General features: G+C 38.0%; 1 protein-coding gene across 8 annotated transcripts in view; it reads left to right on the top strand.

Moving 5' to 3' along the window:
• Positions 1–19,825, top strand: part of MEP1B (meprin A subunit beta) — a 31,139-nt gene that overhangs the window by 3,315 nt on the left and 7,999 nt on the right. For 3 of the 8 annotated variants that reach the window (XM_086889376.1, XM_086889359.1, XM_086889392.1), the window contains exons 2-10: positions 7,145–7,163; positions 7,349–7,399; positions 7,497–7,540; positions 8,537–8,609; positions 9,545–9,662; positions 13,586–13,764; positions 15,223–15,441; positions 18,472–18,624; positions 19,368–19,583. In XM_086889376.1, the coding sequence (XP_086745502.1) occupies positions 9,547–9,662; positions 13,586–13,764; positions 15,223–15,441; positions 18,472–18,624; positions 19,368–19,583 (883 nt within the window). In that variant the 5' untranslated portion in view covers positions 7,145–7,163; positions 7,349–7,399; positions 7,497–7,540; positions 8,537–8,609; positions 9,545–9,546. Of the gene's footprint in view, positions 1–749; positions 930–984; positions 1,167–2,282; positions 2,354–2,388; positions 2,525–6,124; positions 6,250–7,144; positions 7,164–7,348; positions 7,400–7,496; positions 7,541–8,536; positions 8,610–9,544; positions 9,663–13,585; positions 13,765–15,222; positions 15,442–18,471; positions 18,625–19,367; positions 19,584–19,825 lie in introns of those variants that run through there. The other 5 variants (XM_086889370.1, XM_086889398.1, XM_086889385.1 and 2 more) reach the window with 5 other exon arrangements.

The following is a 19,825-nucleotide window of genomic DNA, read 5'->3' as shown; positions in this document are numbered from 1 at the left end:
AATAGAGTTAGTTGTTGGTTAGCAAAGTTTAGCAATGCTACCAGTACAGCTATGTCTGATTTGTTAAGTGATGTAGACCGCATTAAACATGCTATGCTACAAAATCAAGCAGCAATTGATTTTTAGCTTTTAACACATGAGCATAGCTGAGAAGACTTTGATAAGTTATGTTGTGTAAACTTAAGTGACCATTCTAACTCTGTCCATGCACAACTACAGGAATTATGGACACTTACTCAACACCCTGTAGAAGATACCAATTGGAATCTGTTTGCTGGAGGGGCATGAAGCTGGAATTGGTTGAAAAAGGGATTAGTATTACATTGTGCCTTAAGTATTGGGTTTCTCTGTATTATTTGTTGTATTTCTAGTTTAGTATCATAGAACTGATCTTTAATAGTACGTTGCATTGTACTGTTGTTAATATGGTGGAATATTGACACGTTCCAATGGCAGATCATGCAGTCACATGTGTCTGGGACCAAAGTCGTGTCTAAGGCCCTGCCATGTTTGGTCTGCTGCTGGGCATGTGGACCAGACAATGAAGAAAAGGCAATGAAGAAAATCTTATTGCTTAACTGGTGGGAACTTGACCCTTAAGAGAAACAATGTGTTGGGAACTTAACCTGTGAGAGAAGAACAATACACAATGGAGCTGTTGTTAACATGGAGGTGCTATCATGAGCCGTTGTGGCCTCATCTCATACTCTGGCCAAGCGTGAGATGTCCTCATAACTGGAAAAATTCCACTCCAAGAGGAGGAGGCATGAGGTGTGGTTCTGGGGTGGAGGGGCTGAAAAGGACAAGATGCACACCATTTGGATCCAGGGGACTCCTCGAAGGTGCAGTGTCTGCCTGCCCCTCCCACCTGAGCACCATGCTGCATCTCGTTCTCCTGCTCAGTGGCTTTTCAAAGAATCTGGGGGTTGGTATGTATTATTTGCTACTGCATCTAATAAAAACAAATCTGTTTTGCAATCACAGTTGGGTTTCAGGTATTTTCTGAGTAGGAATCCTCCAGAACCAGTACCAATCATCTCCTACCAGCTGGAGATGGCAACATAGAGAATTCAAGGGCTGGTGAACTTGCAGAAGAAATCTTACCAAAGAGCTTTTTGACCTACTAAATATCACTGATTTCAGAACAGTTGACACCATCATTATTGGTGAGTAGGTGATTATAATATTTAACTGCTTTCATAGAAAATGGCCACACCAGAACAGTAATTTATAAAACAGCTGCTTCTCAATGCATCAGCAATGAAACAAGTATGGATCTGAGCAGCTACAAATGGCTTAGGTGTCCTCATTACTTAGGATCTTTCTTTTTTATCAGCTCTGATACTTGAAGTAGAATGCAATGTGCTATTAATTTTGATATGATAATTTTGCGAGTCTGAATTTACAATAAAAAAAACTAAATGCCATTTTTCATTTTTGTGTTGGTCTGTACAAGTAGCTGGTCTGGCAAAGTAAAAGATTAACAAACAACCATACAATTTCCACAAGTACCTGCAGTTTAAGCATAAGAAGAAGCTGTTGCAATTCCAGCATCCACTGACAGCTAGGAAGTGGAAGGGATGGTTAGAGTTGAAAGAAATACCCAAGAGTCACAGGCAATGGTGACAGTATAATGGTACTGACATTTAAAAAATTCATGTGAATGGAATCTTCAAGTAATCCAGAAGGATGCCATTATTTATGTTAGTGATAAATGCAGTGTCTCGCATATACCAACAACAGAAATAGCTTTGCATGTTCCAAAAGCAGGACACTGAAATTATGTTGCTGACAGATTTTTTTTTATGCACACACATTTCTCATTTTCAATTTCTGTCAAAAAATGCACAATTATTGATATATTAATGTTTTGCCAAGAGTCTTGCTAGTTTTTCATTGTTCAAAAGGTTTTAGTCACAGCTTTATTCTCTGAATCAGAATGACTGAGGTGGGAAGGCACCTCTGGAGATCTCCTAGTTCAATTCCTCTGCAGCCGTGCTGCAGGGTTACCTGCAGCAGGTCACTCAGATCTGTGTCTGGTTGTGTTTTGATTGTCATCAAGAGAGAGACTCTACAACTTCTCTGGGCTACTTGTCCCAGTGCTTAAAAACACAATAAGAAAAAGAACTTTTTTTCTTAAATTTAGATGGAATTTCCTGTGTTTCAGTGTGTCCTTCTCTTGTATTTCCTTTTTCTTATTTCCACTTCATCCTATATTTCAATATCTCTCCAACGCTTTTTCTCACAGCTGTTCTTAAAAATAATTAAAGTGTTTCTGTTAGTTATTGCAGTGCAGTAATGATGGACTTACTTGACAATGATGTTCTTACTTGACATGAAAAAGGCAGGTAAGGTAGGTGAGTTAATCGTTGTTGAGAGGACAAAGGTTTTGATTTATGATATTTACTGTCTTAAATACCAAGTTGGTGTAAAATTCTGTCCACACAACTGTAGACCAGAGAACAACATGGGCTTGTTTTCTGGTCTTCTAACTTGTCTTCTTCTTCAGGTGGTCTGGAGTCTGGTAAGAAAACAAAGAATATATATTCCTTATATGACTGAGCAAATAATGCAGCTTAAGATGAGCTTGAAAGGAAAATATTTAATTCTTATTTTGCAGAATCAATATAATTCTGTTGTTGTCTGCATGGGAGACATAAGTTATTTCTGCTTCCTTGGGGTCTTAGTGTTGCTATTTTTCATAGATCAGCTATACATGGAAAGATGTATAGCCGATCTATGATCTTCCCCCATCTAAGCAAAACGTCCATTAGTATTAAAAGTTACCAGAACAGCAAATCTGTAACTTGCTGTTACTGTCTGGTAACTGGTAAATCAAAAATTGAAATTTATTTTAATTGTCCATGTCTGAATGATTTGGTGATTTTTTTGTTGTTGTTGTTGCGGTTTTTTTGTGGTTATTTTTTTCTTTGTTTGTTTGGGTTTTTTGCTATAACACAACATAATTGATACTGAAATTTATGCTTTTTTAGCCACTGGGTATTTCAGGTCAAAAAGTAGCAGCTGAGATTTTGATATTCCCTGTCTTTTTTAGTGAAATGTAGCATTTTGCTTATGTTGGGAGGCATTGTTGGAGAGGTCAGGAACTTTTGGTGATGCACAATATAATTAGTTCAGAGAACAAAACCAGGAAGGTTCTTGAAAGTTTGTTTCAGCTGTTCATATCTTCAGGGTAATCTACAGAGTAAGGTATTACTTTTTATGACACTACCTAAGTGCAGTAACATTATCTAAGTTATGCAACGTAACTATCTGTGGCAGCCTTATCTTCTTCCTCTCCGCTGACACATGTTCATACATCTCCCTAAGTAGTCAACCTCACATTCCTACCTTTCCCACAGTCCTCCTGTATTCCTCATCAGCCCAATCCCATCCCACCCTACTATTCCCACTACCTGTGCCTCTGCCCCAGTCTTTTGGAAACTCAAACCTCGGTCTTGTTTGAATTCTTTCTTAAAGCCTATAGTAGGTGGTAGAGCGTGTTACTAACATCCAGAAGTTACCTGACATCAAACAGATTCCTAAAAACTAGGTCTTGTGTGAGAGTGGTTTCTGACCACCTGGGCTAATTATTTCATTTCCATGTGTTCTGTGGCCAGGAAGACCTAATTTCAAGTTTCTGGATGCTAATACTAAAATAATATAGTCTGGAGGAGTCACTGGTAAGTTAGGAGTCTCATCCAAACTAGATGAGTATATTCCATCTGAACAGATGTCTAGACTAGGTGAGGTGGATCATCTTATGGTGATGCCAGGGCATCATGGTGGTGCCATAGATATTCTTGGCACATAAGAATTATCCATTTGTTTCTTGATTGATTACTGAGTCCCTTAATCTGATTTTTACATGATTACAATAGGTGAGATGTTTCCATCTGCCCAAGACACACTTGAACTTTTTGTCAATTAAATGTGCTCTCACAAGCCATGGTTTAACCAACCATTACAAGGTCTTAACTGACATGTTTTCCATGTCCAAAATTACAGACTGATATTAAAAAATTCAGAAATTTGTGTTTGTGTAGATTAGACTACCTTTTAGGTACACCTCAGCTAACACAACCTTCCTCTGTACGAGGCTATGAACTGTGTATTTTTTGTGTTTTTACAATACTTTCACAGATTAGAAATGCATCATAAATTTTGTCAGATTGGTATTGAGACCAAAGTCACTTCCACATCACTGAGTGATACTTACATGCAGAGGTGCTTCTTTTGAAACAGAGTATTTTGCTGTTGAGATTCACAGGACTAAAGACCTAGTTTTATTTGGAACACAGTGGAAAGAAGTGATCGAAGGAATTCCTTCAGCATAAAATATTCAGTGGCAGTTTCCAGACACTGAGGACCAGCCGGGATTTCACTGTTTTTGCATTTGATATTATTCAGTCATGGGGTCACATTTTGATTTGTGCACCAAAAGTACTATTGTACTTAGCTACTGATCTCAGTTTGTGAGCTTTTGCTGCTGCTAGAGGAACTTTTCCAGGAATTACTCGGTTTGTACCTTTAGGACAGTTGTACTTCCTGATTAGTAGATATGGGTACATTGTAGTTTATAGTTATTGGAACTGGAAAAAAATTTTATTTACCATTAATGGTTATAAGGGGACTCAGCATATATGGGTGTGATTCTTCTCCTCCATCAATAATTTTTAATTTAAAATGCAATAATGTGATTTTATTTTTTTGATATTGGAAGCTTTACTCATAGTTTTGTTCTTTACAAAAATCTGTGAGTGAGTTTAAAAGCAAATGAAGTCTTTAAAACGTGTGTTGTACACTTTGCCCATGTACTTGCAACTTGTTTTACAAGCTGCACCTTCATTTCAAATCTTGAATATGTAGATACTGTTTCATGCACAGTTATAATGAATTGCCTGATGCAGTGATAACAAACTGTAATGGTACAATATATGTGCAATGAAACTTCAACATGTAGGAGGAGTCTATTGACATTTCAGATGGATAGATGGCTTGTCTGAACAAGATATCTGCAGTTATTAGGCTGTATATATGTGTATATATATGTGTGTATATATATATGTGGGTTTTTTTCTAAAGTCTCTGTCCTATTTCTCAGGTATCAATGTAAACCTGAATAATACCAGTTTAATTTTGAAATGTGAGATCAATATCAATCCTTCAGCATTTGCATCTGTCCAGCTCTGAACAATGGAGTTTTTCAATGGAGTCAGTCACTTTTCCGCAATGATACTGGGTTTTTAAGTCACTACGCTTAAAATATGACAAATTTAAAACATCCAAAAATGTAAAGTGCTGAAGCAAGAAACAGATTCAGGAATTTTCAGGAAACAGATTCTACTCAGTGTTTTCTGAATTTTGACCCTTCAAGGTCAAAATCCTGACTTTAGACTGGGCAAGGACATATGTAAGTGGTAGCTTTCATTAAAAAAAGAAAAAGGAAGCAGTAGAAGCTGATTAAAAACTTTGGCTGTTTATATAACAGTTAAATATTAAATGTTTGCTGTGCCAGCTGATACCAATTAGGAATTCTGTTTCTTAGGCGTAGAAATGATAGCTTCTGCTTGGTTTGGCAAAAATGGTTTTCCTCTCTTAGGCAACCAGATTAAATGATCAAAATCTGACAAAAACTGTGAAGCAGCAATTTGAGTGAATTTTTTTTCAGGTGAATCATAAAATGAGATTTCTGGCCTTTGTATTTACAATATTTTTTTCTACCATTTGCTGAAGTTTTTAAAAGACAGTAATTTCAGGTTAATAATTAATCTTTCATTATGAAGCTAAAATAGGGCATTCTGACAATTTCAAAACTTTTTTTCTTAACCTTGAAATTTCATGGGAAGTAGGATTTTTTTTCTGTGTTTGGTTAAAATTTTTATATGAAGTCAATTTAGGGCTCACAGTTGTTTCCCTCAAAATTGTTCCCATCACTATGTGCTGAAACTCATGTCTAGAAGAACATGTGCATTTGAATCTCTCTTGAATATTGTGGCCTTAGTGTTGTCTTATACATTGTAGAGGTGTTAGAGATTACCACAATTAATGTTCCAAGGGACTGCATGGACTTGATTTTTGCTGGTTTTCAGCGTTCTGATGTCGTGTTGTTCATTACTTCTAGTGGAAGTTGCAGATGCTTATCACACTGGAAAAAGAAGTCCTACATGTAAAGCTACATGTACAGAAAATGAATTATTTATATGGAGGAAGAAACACAGGGTGGAAATGAAAAGTTTTTGGTAAAAAGTAAAAATCGGTCACTTTTTTCCAGAATTGCTGTTACATATATTTTAGAATATAAAGATGTTTTTTATCTTCACTCGTGAACTTCTATTCAAACATACAAATACAAGACACTAAGGAGCGATTGCTTAGAAAGGCTGTTCATGATTTTACTCACTGTGTGAGAAACAGTTATGTAGTGTTATGTCAAGTATGTCCAAGGGAGTCCAAAAATGAAGTGTCCAGTCAAATAAAATAATTAAGACTAGATTCCACGGGCATGTTATGGCAAGGAAATTGTTCTATGTATATCTCATCATATGTCTCTGTATCTCATTATAGTCTGTGGATTCTCTATGTTGCAGAGGGAGTTTTTGAGTAGTTATTACTCAGGTAAATGGAGTCCAGATAGTGCCCTGAACTGGGGCTGTGTACCCAGTCCTTCAAAGCCTCTCAGTGTAACACTAGACCACTCATTCTCTCCCCCAGTCTTCAGATTTGTGATGAGAAGTTCAGCATAGCTTCCAGAGGTTCTACACAGCTGCTGACTAGTAGCAATACTTGATTCCATAGAAATAATAGGCTCCTTTTTTTCCCCTTTGTGAAGGACAATTTAGCACTACCTGAGTAGTTAGAGAAAAGCAGCGGTGAAACCTCCACAGAAGCAGTACTGGCTGAATTACTTGTTGGACACCATGAGGTGGGGAGGGCACACAGCTGCAAATACTTTCCAAAGCTGGAAATACAGATTTCCAGTCAAATGAGGAGGCAGTGGATGCGGTCAATCCAATACAAAGCCATGCGCTAAGTGCTGCGAGTTGAGCTTGAATCACATCTCTAATACTGTTGAGAAAGTAACGCGAGCTGCATTTCATTATGTGCCTTTCTAATAATATCTTTTTTTCTTTCCCCTCCCCAGCCTGCTCCAGAGACAACTGGTGAGTTCTGTTTAGAGATCTATTTGTATGCATGGGAGGCAGTCAACAAAACCAGCTGCTCATAAACATCGCTAGGACAGACACAGATTTATAATTACTGTTATTGTTATTGCATTAATGTTCACACTTCATAAAGATAACAGCAAGGGCTAATGTCGTACCTCACTTGTCTTTTTACTTTTCAGAAATAGACATAGATGGAGGAATTGATCAGGACATCTTCGACATAAATCAAGGTTTTTAAAAATTTAGTCTCAATTTTTTTTTATAATTTTCTTTATAGTAGTCACAGATCAATGCAATAACCGAATGTTAATCTCCTCTTCCCTTTAGCTTTAGGACTAGACCTTTTTGAGGGAGACATCAAACTTCCTGGGGTGAGTTCAAATATGAAATACAAAGCCAAAAATATGTCATTGACTTAAATATAAAGTATCACTGGCATGGAAATAATAGATGCATCCGGCTCTTACAAACAATAAATACTGTTTATGTAACAATAAACTGAAGATGATTGGGGATGGAATTCTACAAAATGTCATAGACAGTGAAGGAGTCAGCAGCATTTGCAGAAACATTATCCAACATGAGATCTCTTCAGTGATTAGATCAATATTACTAGCTTCTTCTTTTCTTTTTTACATTGTCACTTTTAAGAGATTAGGCAGCACTGATTATCATCCAGGCAGGTTTGTATAAAAAAGAATTCTTAATTTATCTGTACAATATTTATTCTGAGCCAGGTAAATTTACTGGAAAAAAAGCACTGGAAAACCTTCATCCTGTAAATAGATTGACTAAAACCAATGAAAAATTTAGATCTCTAATACCACATTTTAAGGCATCTGGCCAGAATCCTTATCTGATCAATGAAAAAAAATAATTACATTTACATCTCAAAAATATCTAGTAGGAAACCCCCAATGTGTCTTGCATTCTGAAAGTAGTCTGAAAAAAGTGTTTTCCTTTTGGGAGATTCACTGGAAGCAAGGACAGCACTTGCTAAAGACACAGAAACAAATCCTTGGACTATGGAAAATTACAAAACTATTAATCTCTGTACAGTTTTCAGGATTTAAATCTTAAGGCTTCCCATAGGAGCAGAAGCTCCTGTGCACATGCGTCAAAAGCTTGGGTAATTTCTATGGAGAAAATGCAGCAAAAGTTGGAGACACTGGTAGAAGAGCATGAAGGGATTTCAAACCCAAACCTCAGATCTCTGAATAATCTTTCAAGGCTTTTGAGCTCACTGTTTTCCTTTTGGTCTTACTTGGAATTGTGGTTTGCTTTAGCACTACTTTAGCACTACAAGTCCCTGATGCTAAACCCCTTTTTACTAAGGACTGCATACTTGTTTTCTTTCTTGGATGCAGGAACGAAACTCTATCATTGGTGACAACTATCGGTGGCCCCATGTTATCCCTTACGTCCTTGAGGACAGCCTGGGTACAGTACTTGCCCTTCACAATGTCTGTATGTTGTGTTGATTGAACTGTTAAACACAGGTTGATAAAGCTCCTGTGGTGTCCTTTCCTCTTTTAATCTAGAGCAGGCCATTTCCCACGGCAGGAATGGGGCTGAGCATGCACAGACGGGATTTATAATCTTAGTGCTGGCTCACCTCTTTCCTTGGATTATTATCCTGCTAGGGCCCAGCAGATTGTTTTGGTTTTGAAAACTTGTGTCTGAGACGTGAAACTCTACAAAGCAGAAGTGAAAAGAAGGCACTGAAGATATTTTTAAGGACAGGAAGCTTACCTGGCCACTTACATCATTTACAGGAGTGAAGGCAAAATGGCATTCTGACAGTTTGCATTGACACATTGCAGAGTCCCCTAATGTGAGTCAGAGACACATCATAATTTGACTCCATCCTTTAAGTCTTTGTGTTGAAACTATGCAAGTTGCTTAGAGGAGGTAACACAGATATAGTCTGAAAAATTCAAGTCCTGGAGAAATTCAGTGAGGGATCTGTAGCCTGCATTCTGTACTAGGTAAAACATGAAGTCTTCATTTCCTATCTATTCAGTACTTATTTACATAAATCTCAAAAAAATAAGTGAAAGAATCTACAAAATTAACCCCCCCCCCACACTATCCTTCTAAATACTCATCATGTCATATTTGATACATAACTACCAAAGAAAAAATACATAGGAGCAAAACAAGAGCAAGATACAGTGTTGCAAGACCCTAATTTATGTTTTATATTAATTAATATTATTAATTTATGTCCCCCCCTTGGGTCTTAATCCAACAAAAATTCTGTTTGTTTTGATCAAAGATTTCTGGAGCAAGACCCACCCTTGGGATTTGCTCCATATGGACAATAGCAGAAATCTTTCAATTCAGTATTGACAAGAACACTGTTTGCTTTGCAGAAATGAATGCTAAGGGAGTCATCCTCAAGGCATTTGAACAGTATCGACTGAAAACCTGTATTGACTTCAAACCTTGGGAAGGGGAAAAGAATTACATATCTGTGTTCAAAGGAAGTGGGTAAGAGAAGCAATTCAAAATAGCTTTCATTATGTTTACTTTCAGACTATTCTCATGGCCAGTATTCACTCTAAAAGTCAAATAATGATCATCATTTTACATTTTTGTTGTCTCCATTTTCCCACAGTCCTTTATAAACTGTCATAGTTTCCAAAAGAGGTATTACCTTAGTAGCAATGAACAATTTCTACTGATATTTATTCTTAAATATAAGAAGAAATCAAGTCCTTTAAGAGGCGTTTTACTGGACCTGATAAAAGCTATCAGAAACAAAGCAATTATGTTCTTGACTGATCTTTGGATATATGGAGTATCACTTTCAGCTGGTCATTCCTAGTATACCTTGGCTTCTAGGGGAAAAGAAAAACCAAGGAGAAATATGATAGTTCTCACTGTGGGGCTATGAATTTGTTTGAATGTAACAATGGAATTGCACTTGAACAATGTCACATAAGCAGTCAGATAAAAAAGCAATATTTTTAAATTACGTACAGCACTGAGATATTTTGCTGATGTTTTACTTTATTTACCTCTTTTGATGAATAGTCATGCTATTTCATCTTAAATTTTGCAAAATAAGACTCCAGTAAAGAAGTCAAAACTGCCCCAACTTCTTTTCTTCTAAGACATTCTCTGTCAAAACAGTGCAACAAGAACAAATCTATTCTTTACTCTATGCTGAACCATTTCTCTTACAGGAAAGGAGAATAGGGAGAGCTTGATAGCCTGGTGAGGAAATTTGCTTTCAGAAATTCATTTCCTGATATGAGAATGCAGTCATAAATGGGAAAAGATTTTCTGATAATAAAAATGTTTCTCTTTCCCTTTGGCTTGTTCTGAGATATTTGTAGCAGATAATTGTTTCAAATTTTCTTTGGTGTCTTTGGTGTTCTTCGTATTTGCTGCTGTTCATGCTGTACACATGACACTGAAATTCATCTCTAAAAGATGTATAATTAGAGACTCAGGGAGTAATGCATTTTCCTGTGCTAATGACTCCAGCTTTTTGACCAAAATGGAAACCTCATTTTGTAATCCTTCACCCCCTAAAGTATGCATTGAATTTGCTAATAATTGTACCTGAAAAAGAACCATAATATTTAGCCTGTGGCAAGTAGGAGGCCTCTGTGCAATGCTTCATTTATATGTCTATTAAAAAAGAGATGAGTCATGGTGATGAAGAAGATGAATCCTTCCAGATGGATAACATATCTTGCCCTCACTGCCTGGTGTGTGGCTTGCCCTGAAGTGTTTCCATCACCTTAGCTGACACATCCACAGCAGAACTTTTAAAAAGATTGGAGCTAAGTGGTGCAGTCTCCTGAAAGGGTCCATCCAGTTTCAATGAGTCATCTTGGGTTGTACAAAGAAATCAGGACTGACCCTGAATGAACTGCTTTCATTTCAACCCATTCCTTACTTCTGGTGTAATGGAAAAAGGTGCAAGCTGGGTAAAACAACCCATTTTTGCTCTGTTGTTCTTAATGTTTAGGAGTTTTTTAGGACTCTTCTATTAGCTGACTAAAGACTTCAGTCCAGAGGGTACAGTGCAGACAGGCACACAGAGTTCCTGGCAACATAAATTTTAACACACCAAGCAAAGGTTGATAAATCACATCTTTACCTTTCTGATCTTGGCTTGCATCTATAAAACAGAGGAATGTGGAGGAACTTTTGTGTCAAAAAGATTTGAAGTAGGCCATAAACTCCTCATCTGGATTACCCTTTTGAATTCAAATTAAGTCAGCCAGAAAGGAAGCCGGCTGTCCTTTGTTGTATTGACTGGCCTGTGTAAAAATGCATTTGTTGTCTCTGGTGTATGTAGAGTGCAACAAGACCCTGAACAAAGAGCCCTCTCCCTGTATACATTCTTCAACTATCATTTACCTTGGCTACCAGTATTATATTCTGTCCCATCTGTGTGCTGAGCAAAACACATGAGGGGTATAACTGAATTACAGAAATGCAGGATAATCAGATGTGGCAAGATGTGACTGAAAGTTCACAGAGGAGTCTGGAAACCTGCAAAGGATCTGCCATTTCACCTTACTCTTCTCAAGAAGAGCAGGATTCATTCAGCAGCAAAACTAGCATGGTGTGGTAGAATCAAATGATTAACAGACTAGGGAGGATGAACATCATATCTAGTATTTCCACATGGAAAATCAGGTTTTCATGGAGCACTCCTGGGAGGCCACTTCAGCTCTTTGCCACTGTTGGCCATGGCAAAGGAAATCTGTGCAGGAGTGGATTGACACAGATTCCTGGCTACCAGCTTGGTGCTGGTAAGTCAAAGTGTCTGTGAGCTGATATTGGTGATCTGTGATACTATGGGAAGAAAATCAGTAGCAGGGCATTGTGCCTGAAATAAGCAGCATCACTGCAACTGACGGCGTGTGTCTATTTACAGCCCCAAAAGGGGATGGTGGGATTAGTCAGAGCAAGTACTTCCCTGTTCCTTCAGCCTCTGATAGCAATAGGAACCATTGAGTCACAGGCAGTACAGCTCTCACACACCTGGGGAAAGCTGTGACTTTGCTTTCTCCCCTCCAGAAGACACTGCTGACACAGGGTTCTATGTGCCCATTGCTCTGGAGCACCATGTCTCACTCACCTAAGCTTTATTCTCAGTGCAGGGTGGCACAGAACATGTATTTACTCCCTCTGTGGCTGTTTAATGATAGTGTTGTAGGCATTTGGCAGACCAAAGGCAAGGGGCAGCTGCATCTACTGCTATTTGGATGTTGCTTTTGCCAGGTGTCTTGGGTGTGCCTGCTGTAGCCTGCTGTGCACTGCACAGCAGCTGTGAAACCAGAGGTGGCTTTGGTAGGAGGTGGACCCAGGCCTGTGATGGACTTCTGCACAACACAAGAATCAACATGAGGCCTTTTTTCAAGGAAAGACCTTGAAATTATGGATACTACACGTGCTCCTTACCAGGTCTCATGTTGTGATTTTAATGAGTGATCAATAGGCAAAGCCTGCGTTGCTCTGCGGAAAATGAAATACTGGAGAATATGTTGCACTAATAAGTTACAGGGTTTGAAAGCATATGGTGTGCTTGTATTTTTAATTTTCTGGGGTGGTAGGACTGCAAATCCTACGGCATATTTTGTGCCCCATTAATTTTATGTATTTCATTGGGTAAGTATTGATTTATTTGCTGCATAAAACATCAATTTAAATGTAGCTCTCCATGCCTGCTAGTTTGTGGACATGGGGTGCCATTTTATTGGCCCGTGCAGATAACTCACTAAATTCTTTCACCCCTTAATAAAAATTTGCAGCACAGCTGCAGTTTTGCTCTTACTTGGGAATGTGTGAGAGCAGCAAGTGCTCTAGCACAGCAGCTCATAGAGAGCCAGGAAGAAAAGAGCCTGTGAAAAGTACTGTCAAATCCACCAATCTGAAGGTAAACACACCATGCATACCTTGCCTGGCAGCCACAGCCCCATGCAAAGTACAAGGCCAAAACAGTACAGACAAAAGCAGGCAGAGGAGAGAATGTTCATGAACCCACTTCTCCATATGATAGTGACAGGCTCAAAGTGTGCTCACAGTCACATATTGTCGTCTAGCTGAAAATTGTTAATTTGCAGTAATTTAACTGCTCTAAATTAGGTGTCCACAACCTCTGATGTTCCAGAGTACCAAAGAAACCACCATCAGTTTTCTTTTGTCACAAACAGCTCAACATTTTTCTTCAAATAGAGCCAGAGATGAGGAACTTGTTCATTGGAAAAGAACTAAGTGTGAGAGGAAGAGTTATGATAAGGAGCAGATCAATGGAAAAGTGCTCTCTGTAACAAAATGTGACTCAATGCCCAGGTTAAAAAAAAAAAAAAATATTGAATAGACTGGTTTTGAGGTTTGCATGGCATGTATATCTCACAGAGCTCTCTCTGATTTTATGTCAATGCCAGCTGCTGGTCCTCAGTGGGAAACATGCAGATGGGCTTGCAGCAACTCTCCATAGGAGCCAACTGTGACAGGATTGGGACAATCCAGCACGAATTCCTGCATGCCCTGGGATTCTGGCATGAGCAGTCACGGTCTGACCGGGATGACTATGTGACCATTGTCTGGGACAGGATTCAGTCTGGTCAGTCACTCCTCTGCTTTTCCTTTCAATCTCTGGTGTTAGCAGTTTAGCTGTGGAACATCTCTTCCAGCCATCTTTTGGTGGTCACACAATTCTCTCACCTGGACTTACTTTTCAAAGCCAGTATATCAATAAATTAGATATAAAGGGACATCTATTTGAAACAGAAATTCACATTTGTTGTTTCTGTTGTAATTTCTTTTGCCATGACTGTTCTGAAGCTCTAATTAGAAATCTGACTCCTGCTATGCTACGTGTTGTACCACAGAGCAGCAGAAGAGGATAATCTAGTTTGTTTAAATGAATACTCTAAAAGCACACTTACTCTAGAAGCTCATAGTGAAATAAAAATAGCTGGCCCTGCCTACTCCCTCCACCCCTGTCTGAAAAATCCAGTGTGACCAAATCCAGTAGAAAATCTCCAGTGAAAACACTGGTCCTTCCTTTCTGCCTGTCTGCTACACATGGTGTGGGCAGCAGAGCTGAGAGAGCAGAGTGTGCAGAGGGTGGGCAGGCAGGAGAGACCTTTCAGGGTCTATGTCAAACCAGCAGTTACTTCAGCAATGCAGCTTGTGAATTTTAAATTTTAATTTTTTATATTTGGTACAAACCTGAGAGATGGCACAGAATTCCTCAGGACTTTGCTTTGTCTCTGCCTCTTTAGCTTGCTGTCGTCCTCTGTGACTTTCAGGCTGTTCAAAAACAAAGTTATATACACAGACTTGATGTTTTCCTAACATAGGTACACACAGATGACTGAAAAGCTGGATAATGATTAAATCTAATGCATTCTTATTTAGCAGTGATCAATAGTCAGGTGCATATGCAATTATACATTACAGAAAATTACTTAGACTCTTAGTTATTTGATTTCCATTATATTTTTGCTGACTCTTTAGTGACAAGCTGCCCTCTTGTGAGACATTTGAAACTGCTGTAATTTTTTTTACACTGACCAGATTACAGTTACTGTATTTTGACTGATTTAAATCTTGACTCCCCATTGGGTAATAAGCAATTGGTTTTTTGCTCGTATGCCAGAAAACATCTATAATGAGAATTCTAGACAACTCTTAATTGTTTTTTGTTGCCTAAAAGGACTAACAATTGACAATCAGTGAATACAGATTAGAAACAGTTGCAAATTTCAGTAATTTGAGTACTGAAACACTCTCTCCACTCTTACAAGCCCATCAAATTTTAGAAAGAGTTCCACAGGAAAAAAGTTTTCTGGTAGCAAAAACTTTGCTTCATCCCACAGAAGTTATCAGTGGCTGAAAGAGGAAAGTAAATAGCCCTAGACTAGAAATAAAATTGTTTTACAGAGTAAGTATAAGTAAATAAATATATAAAAATGTATTTTGAGATCTGATAGATTCTCTGTCACTGTAAGTTATTACAACAAGATTTGATTCCCTTGAGCAACAGATAATCTTTCCTTTCAATTTTGCCATTTAGGTAAAGAACATAATTTCAATAAATATGATGATAAAAGATCAGACTTCCTGAATGTTCCCTATGACTACAACTCTGTGATGCACTATAGCAAGACTGCGTTCAGGAATGGAACCGAGCCCACCATCATCACCAATATACCAGACTTCATAGATGTCATAGGACAGAGAATGGATTTCAGCGAATATGACCTCCAGAAACTGAACCGGCTGTACAATTGCAGTAAGTTTCTCCATTTATTTTATATTATTTGAAAGAATAATGAAAGAAATTGAATAATGAAAGAAATGAGGGTGATACGTACATGCTGGACCTATCCAGACACAAGTGAAAGAGATACTAACATAATTAGAGAAGTGAGTTGTGTTAAAAACACCAGAAATAATGGTACAGCTAGAAAAACCAGCCCTCCTGCAGAAACACTGCTGAGTAGCAGAGGTTTCTGTGCAATTTTATCTGACCTTTAGTTAAAAACCAGCTCCTCTCAGCAGCTGATTTTTGTTCATCCCTTGGGTGGCTGTTTAAAATGTGTGCTTCTGCACAAAAGCTTTTGTTTTTTCCCCTGTATTATTCCACAGCTGTTGCTCAGACACTGCACAAAAATGAGTGTCTTTGCTGTGGCTGTCATACCTACTCCACTTTCATGGAATCTGTGAGACAGAGTGGCTATTCATGCAAATAGGGTACAGATGCCCTGTTCTAAATAAAATGCAAGCTTTCTAAATTTCTGTGTTTAGCTTCAAATCTGGTCTTTTACAAAAATGGTCAAAAGAGTTATTTTGCTCAGGTGGGATTTATTTTACAAAGCTGAATGAAAGTAAGAAAGAAGTCTAAATAATGCTATTATCAAATTGGAATATAATTCTGTAATTGTTGCTGCATTCAATGTGCCCTGGCACTCAGAAAAAAACTTTTACAATACCCCAAGTAGTGAGTACTGGTTTACAATTATATTTTAAGCCTCATTATACAGTTTCCTTAAACAATTATGAAACTGGTTTATTAAAATGGTGCAGTTTTTTGAGTGTAAAATTCTGATAAAAATATTTCTATTCATCTAGGTCTAAATTGAACACACACATGCAGCCTTAGCTTCTAGGACTCGCTGCACAGTCAATTAGGCATTATAAAAATGCTTACAGCTAAGGATGTCTTTAACAGGGGATGGGGTCCTTCTTCCTCTCCATTAACCTTATCTATTTTCCATCATTCTCGTGCATTACAGAAATACTTCATGACATTTTAACTTTATTCTTAACCCATAGGCACATTTCTCAAATGAAAAAAAGCCCCAGTCCTGCTGAAATCAGTGACAAAACTTCCACCACCTTCAGTGCTATCAGGGCCTGCCCTGCTCCCCAGTCCATCTCTTGGCTTCATGTGATGTGCACAGTGTGGATGATATTTGCAGAGACATAAATATTGTCAGATCACCCACCTGTGCAGGGAGGATGGTGCTTCACAGGTCCCAGCCCTCACCCACACAAAAGATTACTTTTACTTCATTTGCTGAACATGATTTAAGGAAATGTTTAAGCTAAATTTCTGCTAGAGGCCCATGGAGACAGGAAATTGCATTGAAAATATAAATCTTGGCTCCTAAATTGAAGAAAACAACCCACAGCATAAGAAATTCTGACTGATAGTTTAGTGCTGCTCCAGTCTGTAATTCACTGTTGTCTTTCAGGCCATATACTAACAGTAGATTTTGGTCTGCTTTGCCCTTGGAGCATACTGCTAGACAGAACTGGCCATGAGCTTTCCCTCAGCCTCTGGAAGTTAGGACTTGGCACTCATCCCCCCTGTATTTTCTTCTGAGCCCAGTCTTTCACTACATACCAATCAAGTATCTGGCTTTTGGTGCAGATGGAATTCAGAGTCTGCCTCACTCTTTGCCCCTTCACCTGTTTCAGGAATAAAGCTCAGAAATACATTGTAATCGACTGAGTCTTGCTTTTCTGTCTTCCTGTCATTCAGGTCAACACTCCATGCCAGCCAGCACTTTCTAATTAAGGTCATTAAGTTACTTCCTTCCTGTTTGGCCAAATCAATTTCATGCTTTGTTTTGTATTTTGATTTCAAAGAGTTCTTTCATTTAATAGTTCGCTATTTTTGCTTGCCTTCTTTCTCCAGCAGTCAACATTTGCTGTGAAGGCCTTTTCTTAGTTTTTACAACATTGTACTGAACTGTATCTTAAAAAATATCAGTCATACAACACTTCTGACTACTTTGCAGACTCTAGAGGGTTTTTAGCTTTCTGTAAGGACAGGGCAAAATATCTCAGCAATAGAACTGATTTGGCAGCAGCTCATACTTAAGTGCTTCCCAGAGCTACAGCTTAAATGAAGCATTTGGCATGCTATAGAGGTTGAGTTTTGTGATACTCAAGGTCTTTCTGTTATACAAGGAAACCTTTAAATGTTTGAGCCACAATATTTTATATGTAGTTTAAAAAGCATTTCATTAACTTACTTGTTTTCAAGTAATGGCTGTTATTTCACATGAGCTCAGATATGGTAGGATGAGAAACAAAAATAAGAGCAGAAATAAACCTGGTCTGTGGCATCTCTCATCTATCCAGAATTTGCTTCAGACTGAGAAAATATTTCATATGGTGTTCTCCCTTTCATATTTTACTGCACAGTCTACCTTTGCCAAATGGTGGGGTTGTTGTTTTCATTTGTTTGTTTTGTTTCTGTTTGTTTGTTGTTTTGGTTTTTTGGGGGGGCAGTTTGGGTTTTCAATATTTAGAAAATAAAAATTTGTTTATTCCAGTCAAATAGCTTTTGCTTTTATATATTTCAAAATAAGCACTCTAGGTGATATACATAAATGAGCTTGTATCAAAATCTGTGGCCATGCGTGGACAGGCCCAAAGAAAGCCAAACAAAGAATGGGAAGTCTCAGGACCTTTTGACTGTAATACGAAGGTGTGTGGGTTGGGTTGGTATTAGTGTTCCTTTCATAAATAAAAGATGTGATATGATAATTAGCAGATGCCCTCCTGTGCTTGCTGAAGGCCCTGAGTGTTCCTGATGACATTTTATTAATGTCAGTGTTAATCACCAAGTGTTTTGAGTTCCTGAACATTGTGTATATGAATGCTGATCATATTTGAATCAGTAACTGCTGATTACTTGGTGTTTGCATTTAGTCTTTCTCTGCTCGTGGCTTTGGACCTTCAGAATTAAAATGTGTTATGTAATAGCGATTCACAATTTTTTATTTTTATTTTTTTTTTAATATTGTAGCCTCCTCCCTAAGTTTCATGGACACGTGCGATTTTGAACTTGAAAATATATGTGGCATGATTCAAAGTTCAGATGATAACAGTGACTGGCAGCGTTTGTCTCAGGTTCCTGCTGGGCCAAATACTGATCACACTAATATGGGAGAATGCAGAGGTATGAGAAAAAGACTCTTATCTTTCTGGGAAGTGTTTTCTGCAGAGACATGAGTTTCCTTCAAGCTTGGCCTTGTTATCTGTTTATTTTTTGACAAATTACAGTTTATTTTTTAACTAAGCAGCATAAATCTACATACCTAGGGACATCATGTGATATGTTGATTTTCTGCTTATTTCAGAGGACCAAATGTCCTTATCTCTTTTGATCTGTTTTTTAGTCTTAGCGTCACATGCTGTCATGAAAGTTATATAAAGCATTGAACCTGTGATACAGGCACACCAAATAGATTACTGCCTTTCTGATAATTGCTCAGTAAGCCCTTGGACAGGAGTAGGATTTTGAAATGTATATTATCAGGGCTGAGGTGAAAATCTAATTGACAATCTAACTAGATGTATCTCAACCTGTCAGAATGGTCCAAGAGTTCAGGAGCTTAAACCAGACCTCCAGAGAGTCAGCTGTGAGTTACTAGCAATGGGTAAAGAGTAAAATCCCATGGTTTTGAGTACAACTTGCTAGAGATAATGAAATGAGGACAAAAGCTGCAAAGAGAATAGTTCTACCTTTGGAAAATGTGAACAGATGACAGTCCTCAGTCAGAGATTTGTACAGGATCTACCTAACCCTGACCTGACTGTATCTTCTAGAGTTGTTACAATACAGCATTAAGAAATCCAGTATACCAGGAAAATTCTGTTTTCTCTCCCCTCTACCGCTCATTTCTCATTGACTTTTGGCAGATTCTGGCTACTTCATGCATTTTGACACCAGTGCTGGAAGACAAGGAAGCACAGCTTTCCTGGAGAGCCGAATTCTTTATCCCAAAAGAGGTTTTCAGTGCTTACAATTCTATTTTTATAACAGTGGTAATGAGAATGACCGGCTGAATGTCTGGGTCAGGGAGTACACATCAGACAATCCAAATGGCACTCTGAGATTCATCGAAGAGATAAAAGGTATGGAATAAATTTACATTTTGTTTTAATCTATACTCAGTATTTTTCAAAGTACTGGGGGAAATAATTGTGGCAAAGTCACTCATTTCCTAGTGCTGTTCTTTGGCTTCTTCTCTATGTATATACTTGATTCGTTGCCGCTGATATTATACCTGATGGATCCTCAGTCAGCTGTTTTCCTATAACATAATAAATTACCAAAAATTTCAAACTCTTGTATTATCAAGATCATTTTCTCTCCA

Source organism: Cyanistes caeruleus, chromosome 1 (assembly GCF_971803275.1).
Source record: "Cyanistes caeruleus chromosome 1, bCyaCae1.hap1.1, whole genome shotgun sequence".
NCBI classification, from domain to species: Eukaryota; Metazoa; Chordata; class Aves; order Passeriformes; family Paridae; genus Cyanistes; species Cyanistes caeruleus.
This window is presented reverse-complemented; position numbering and strand designations above follow the sequence as displayed.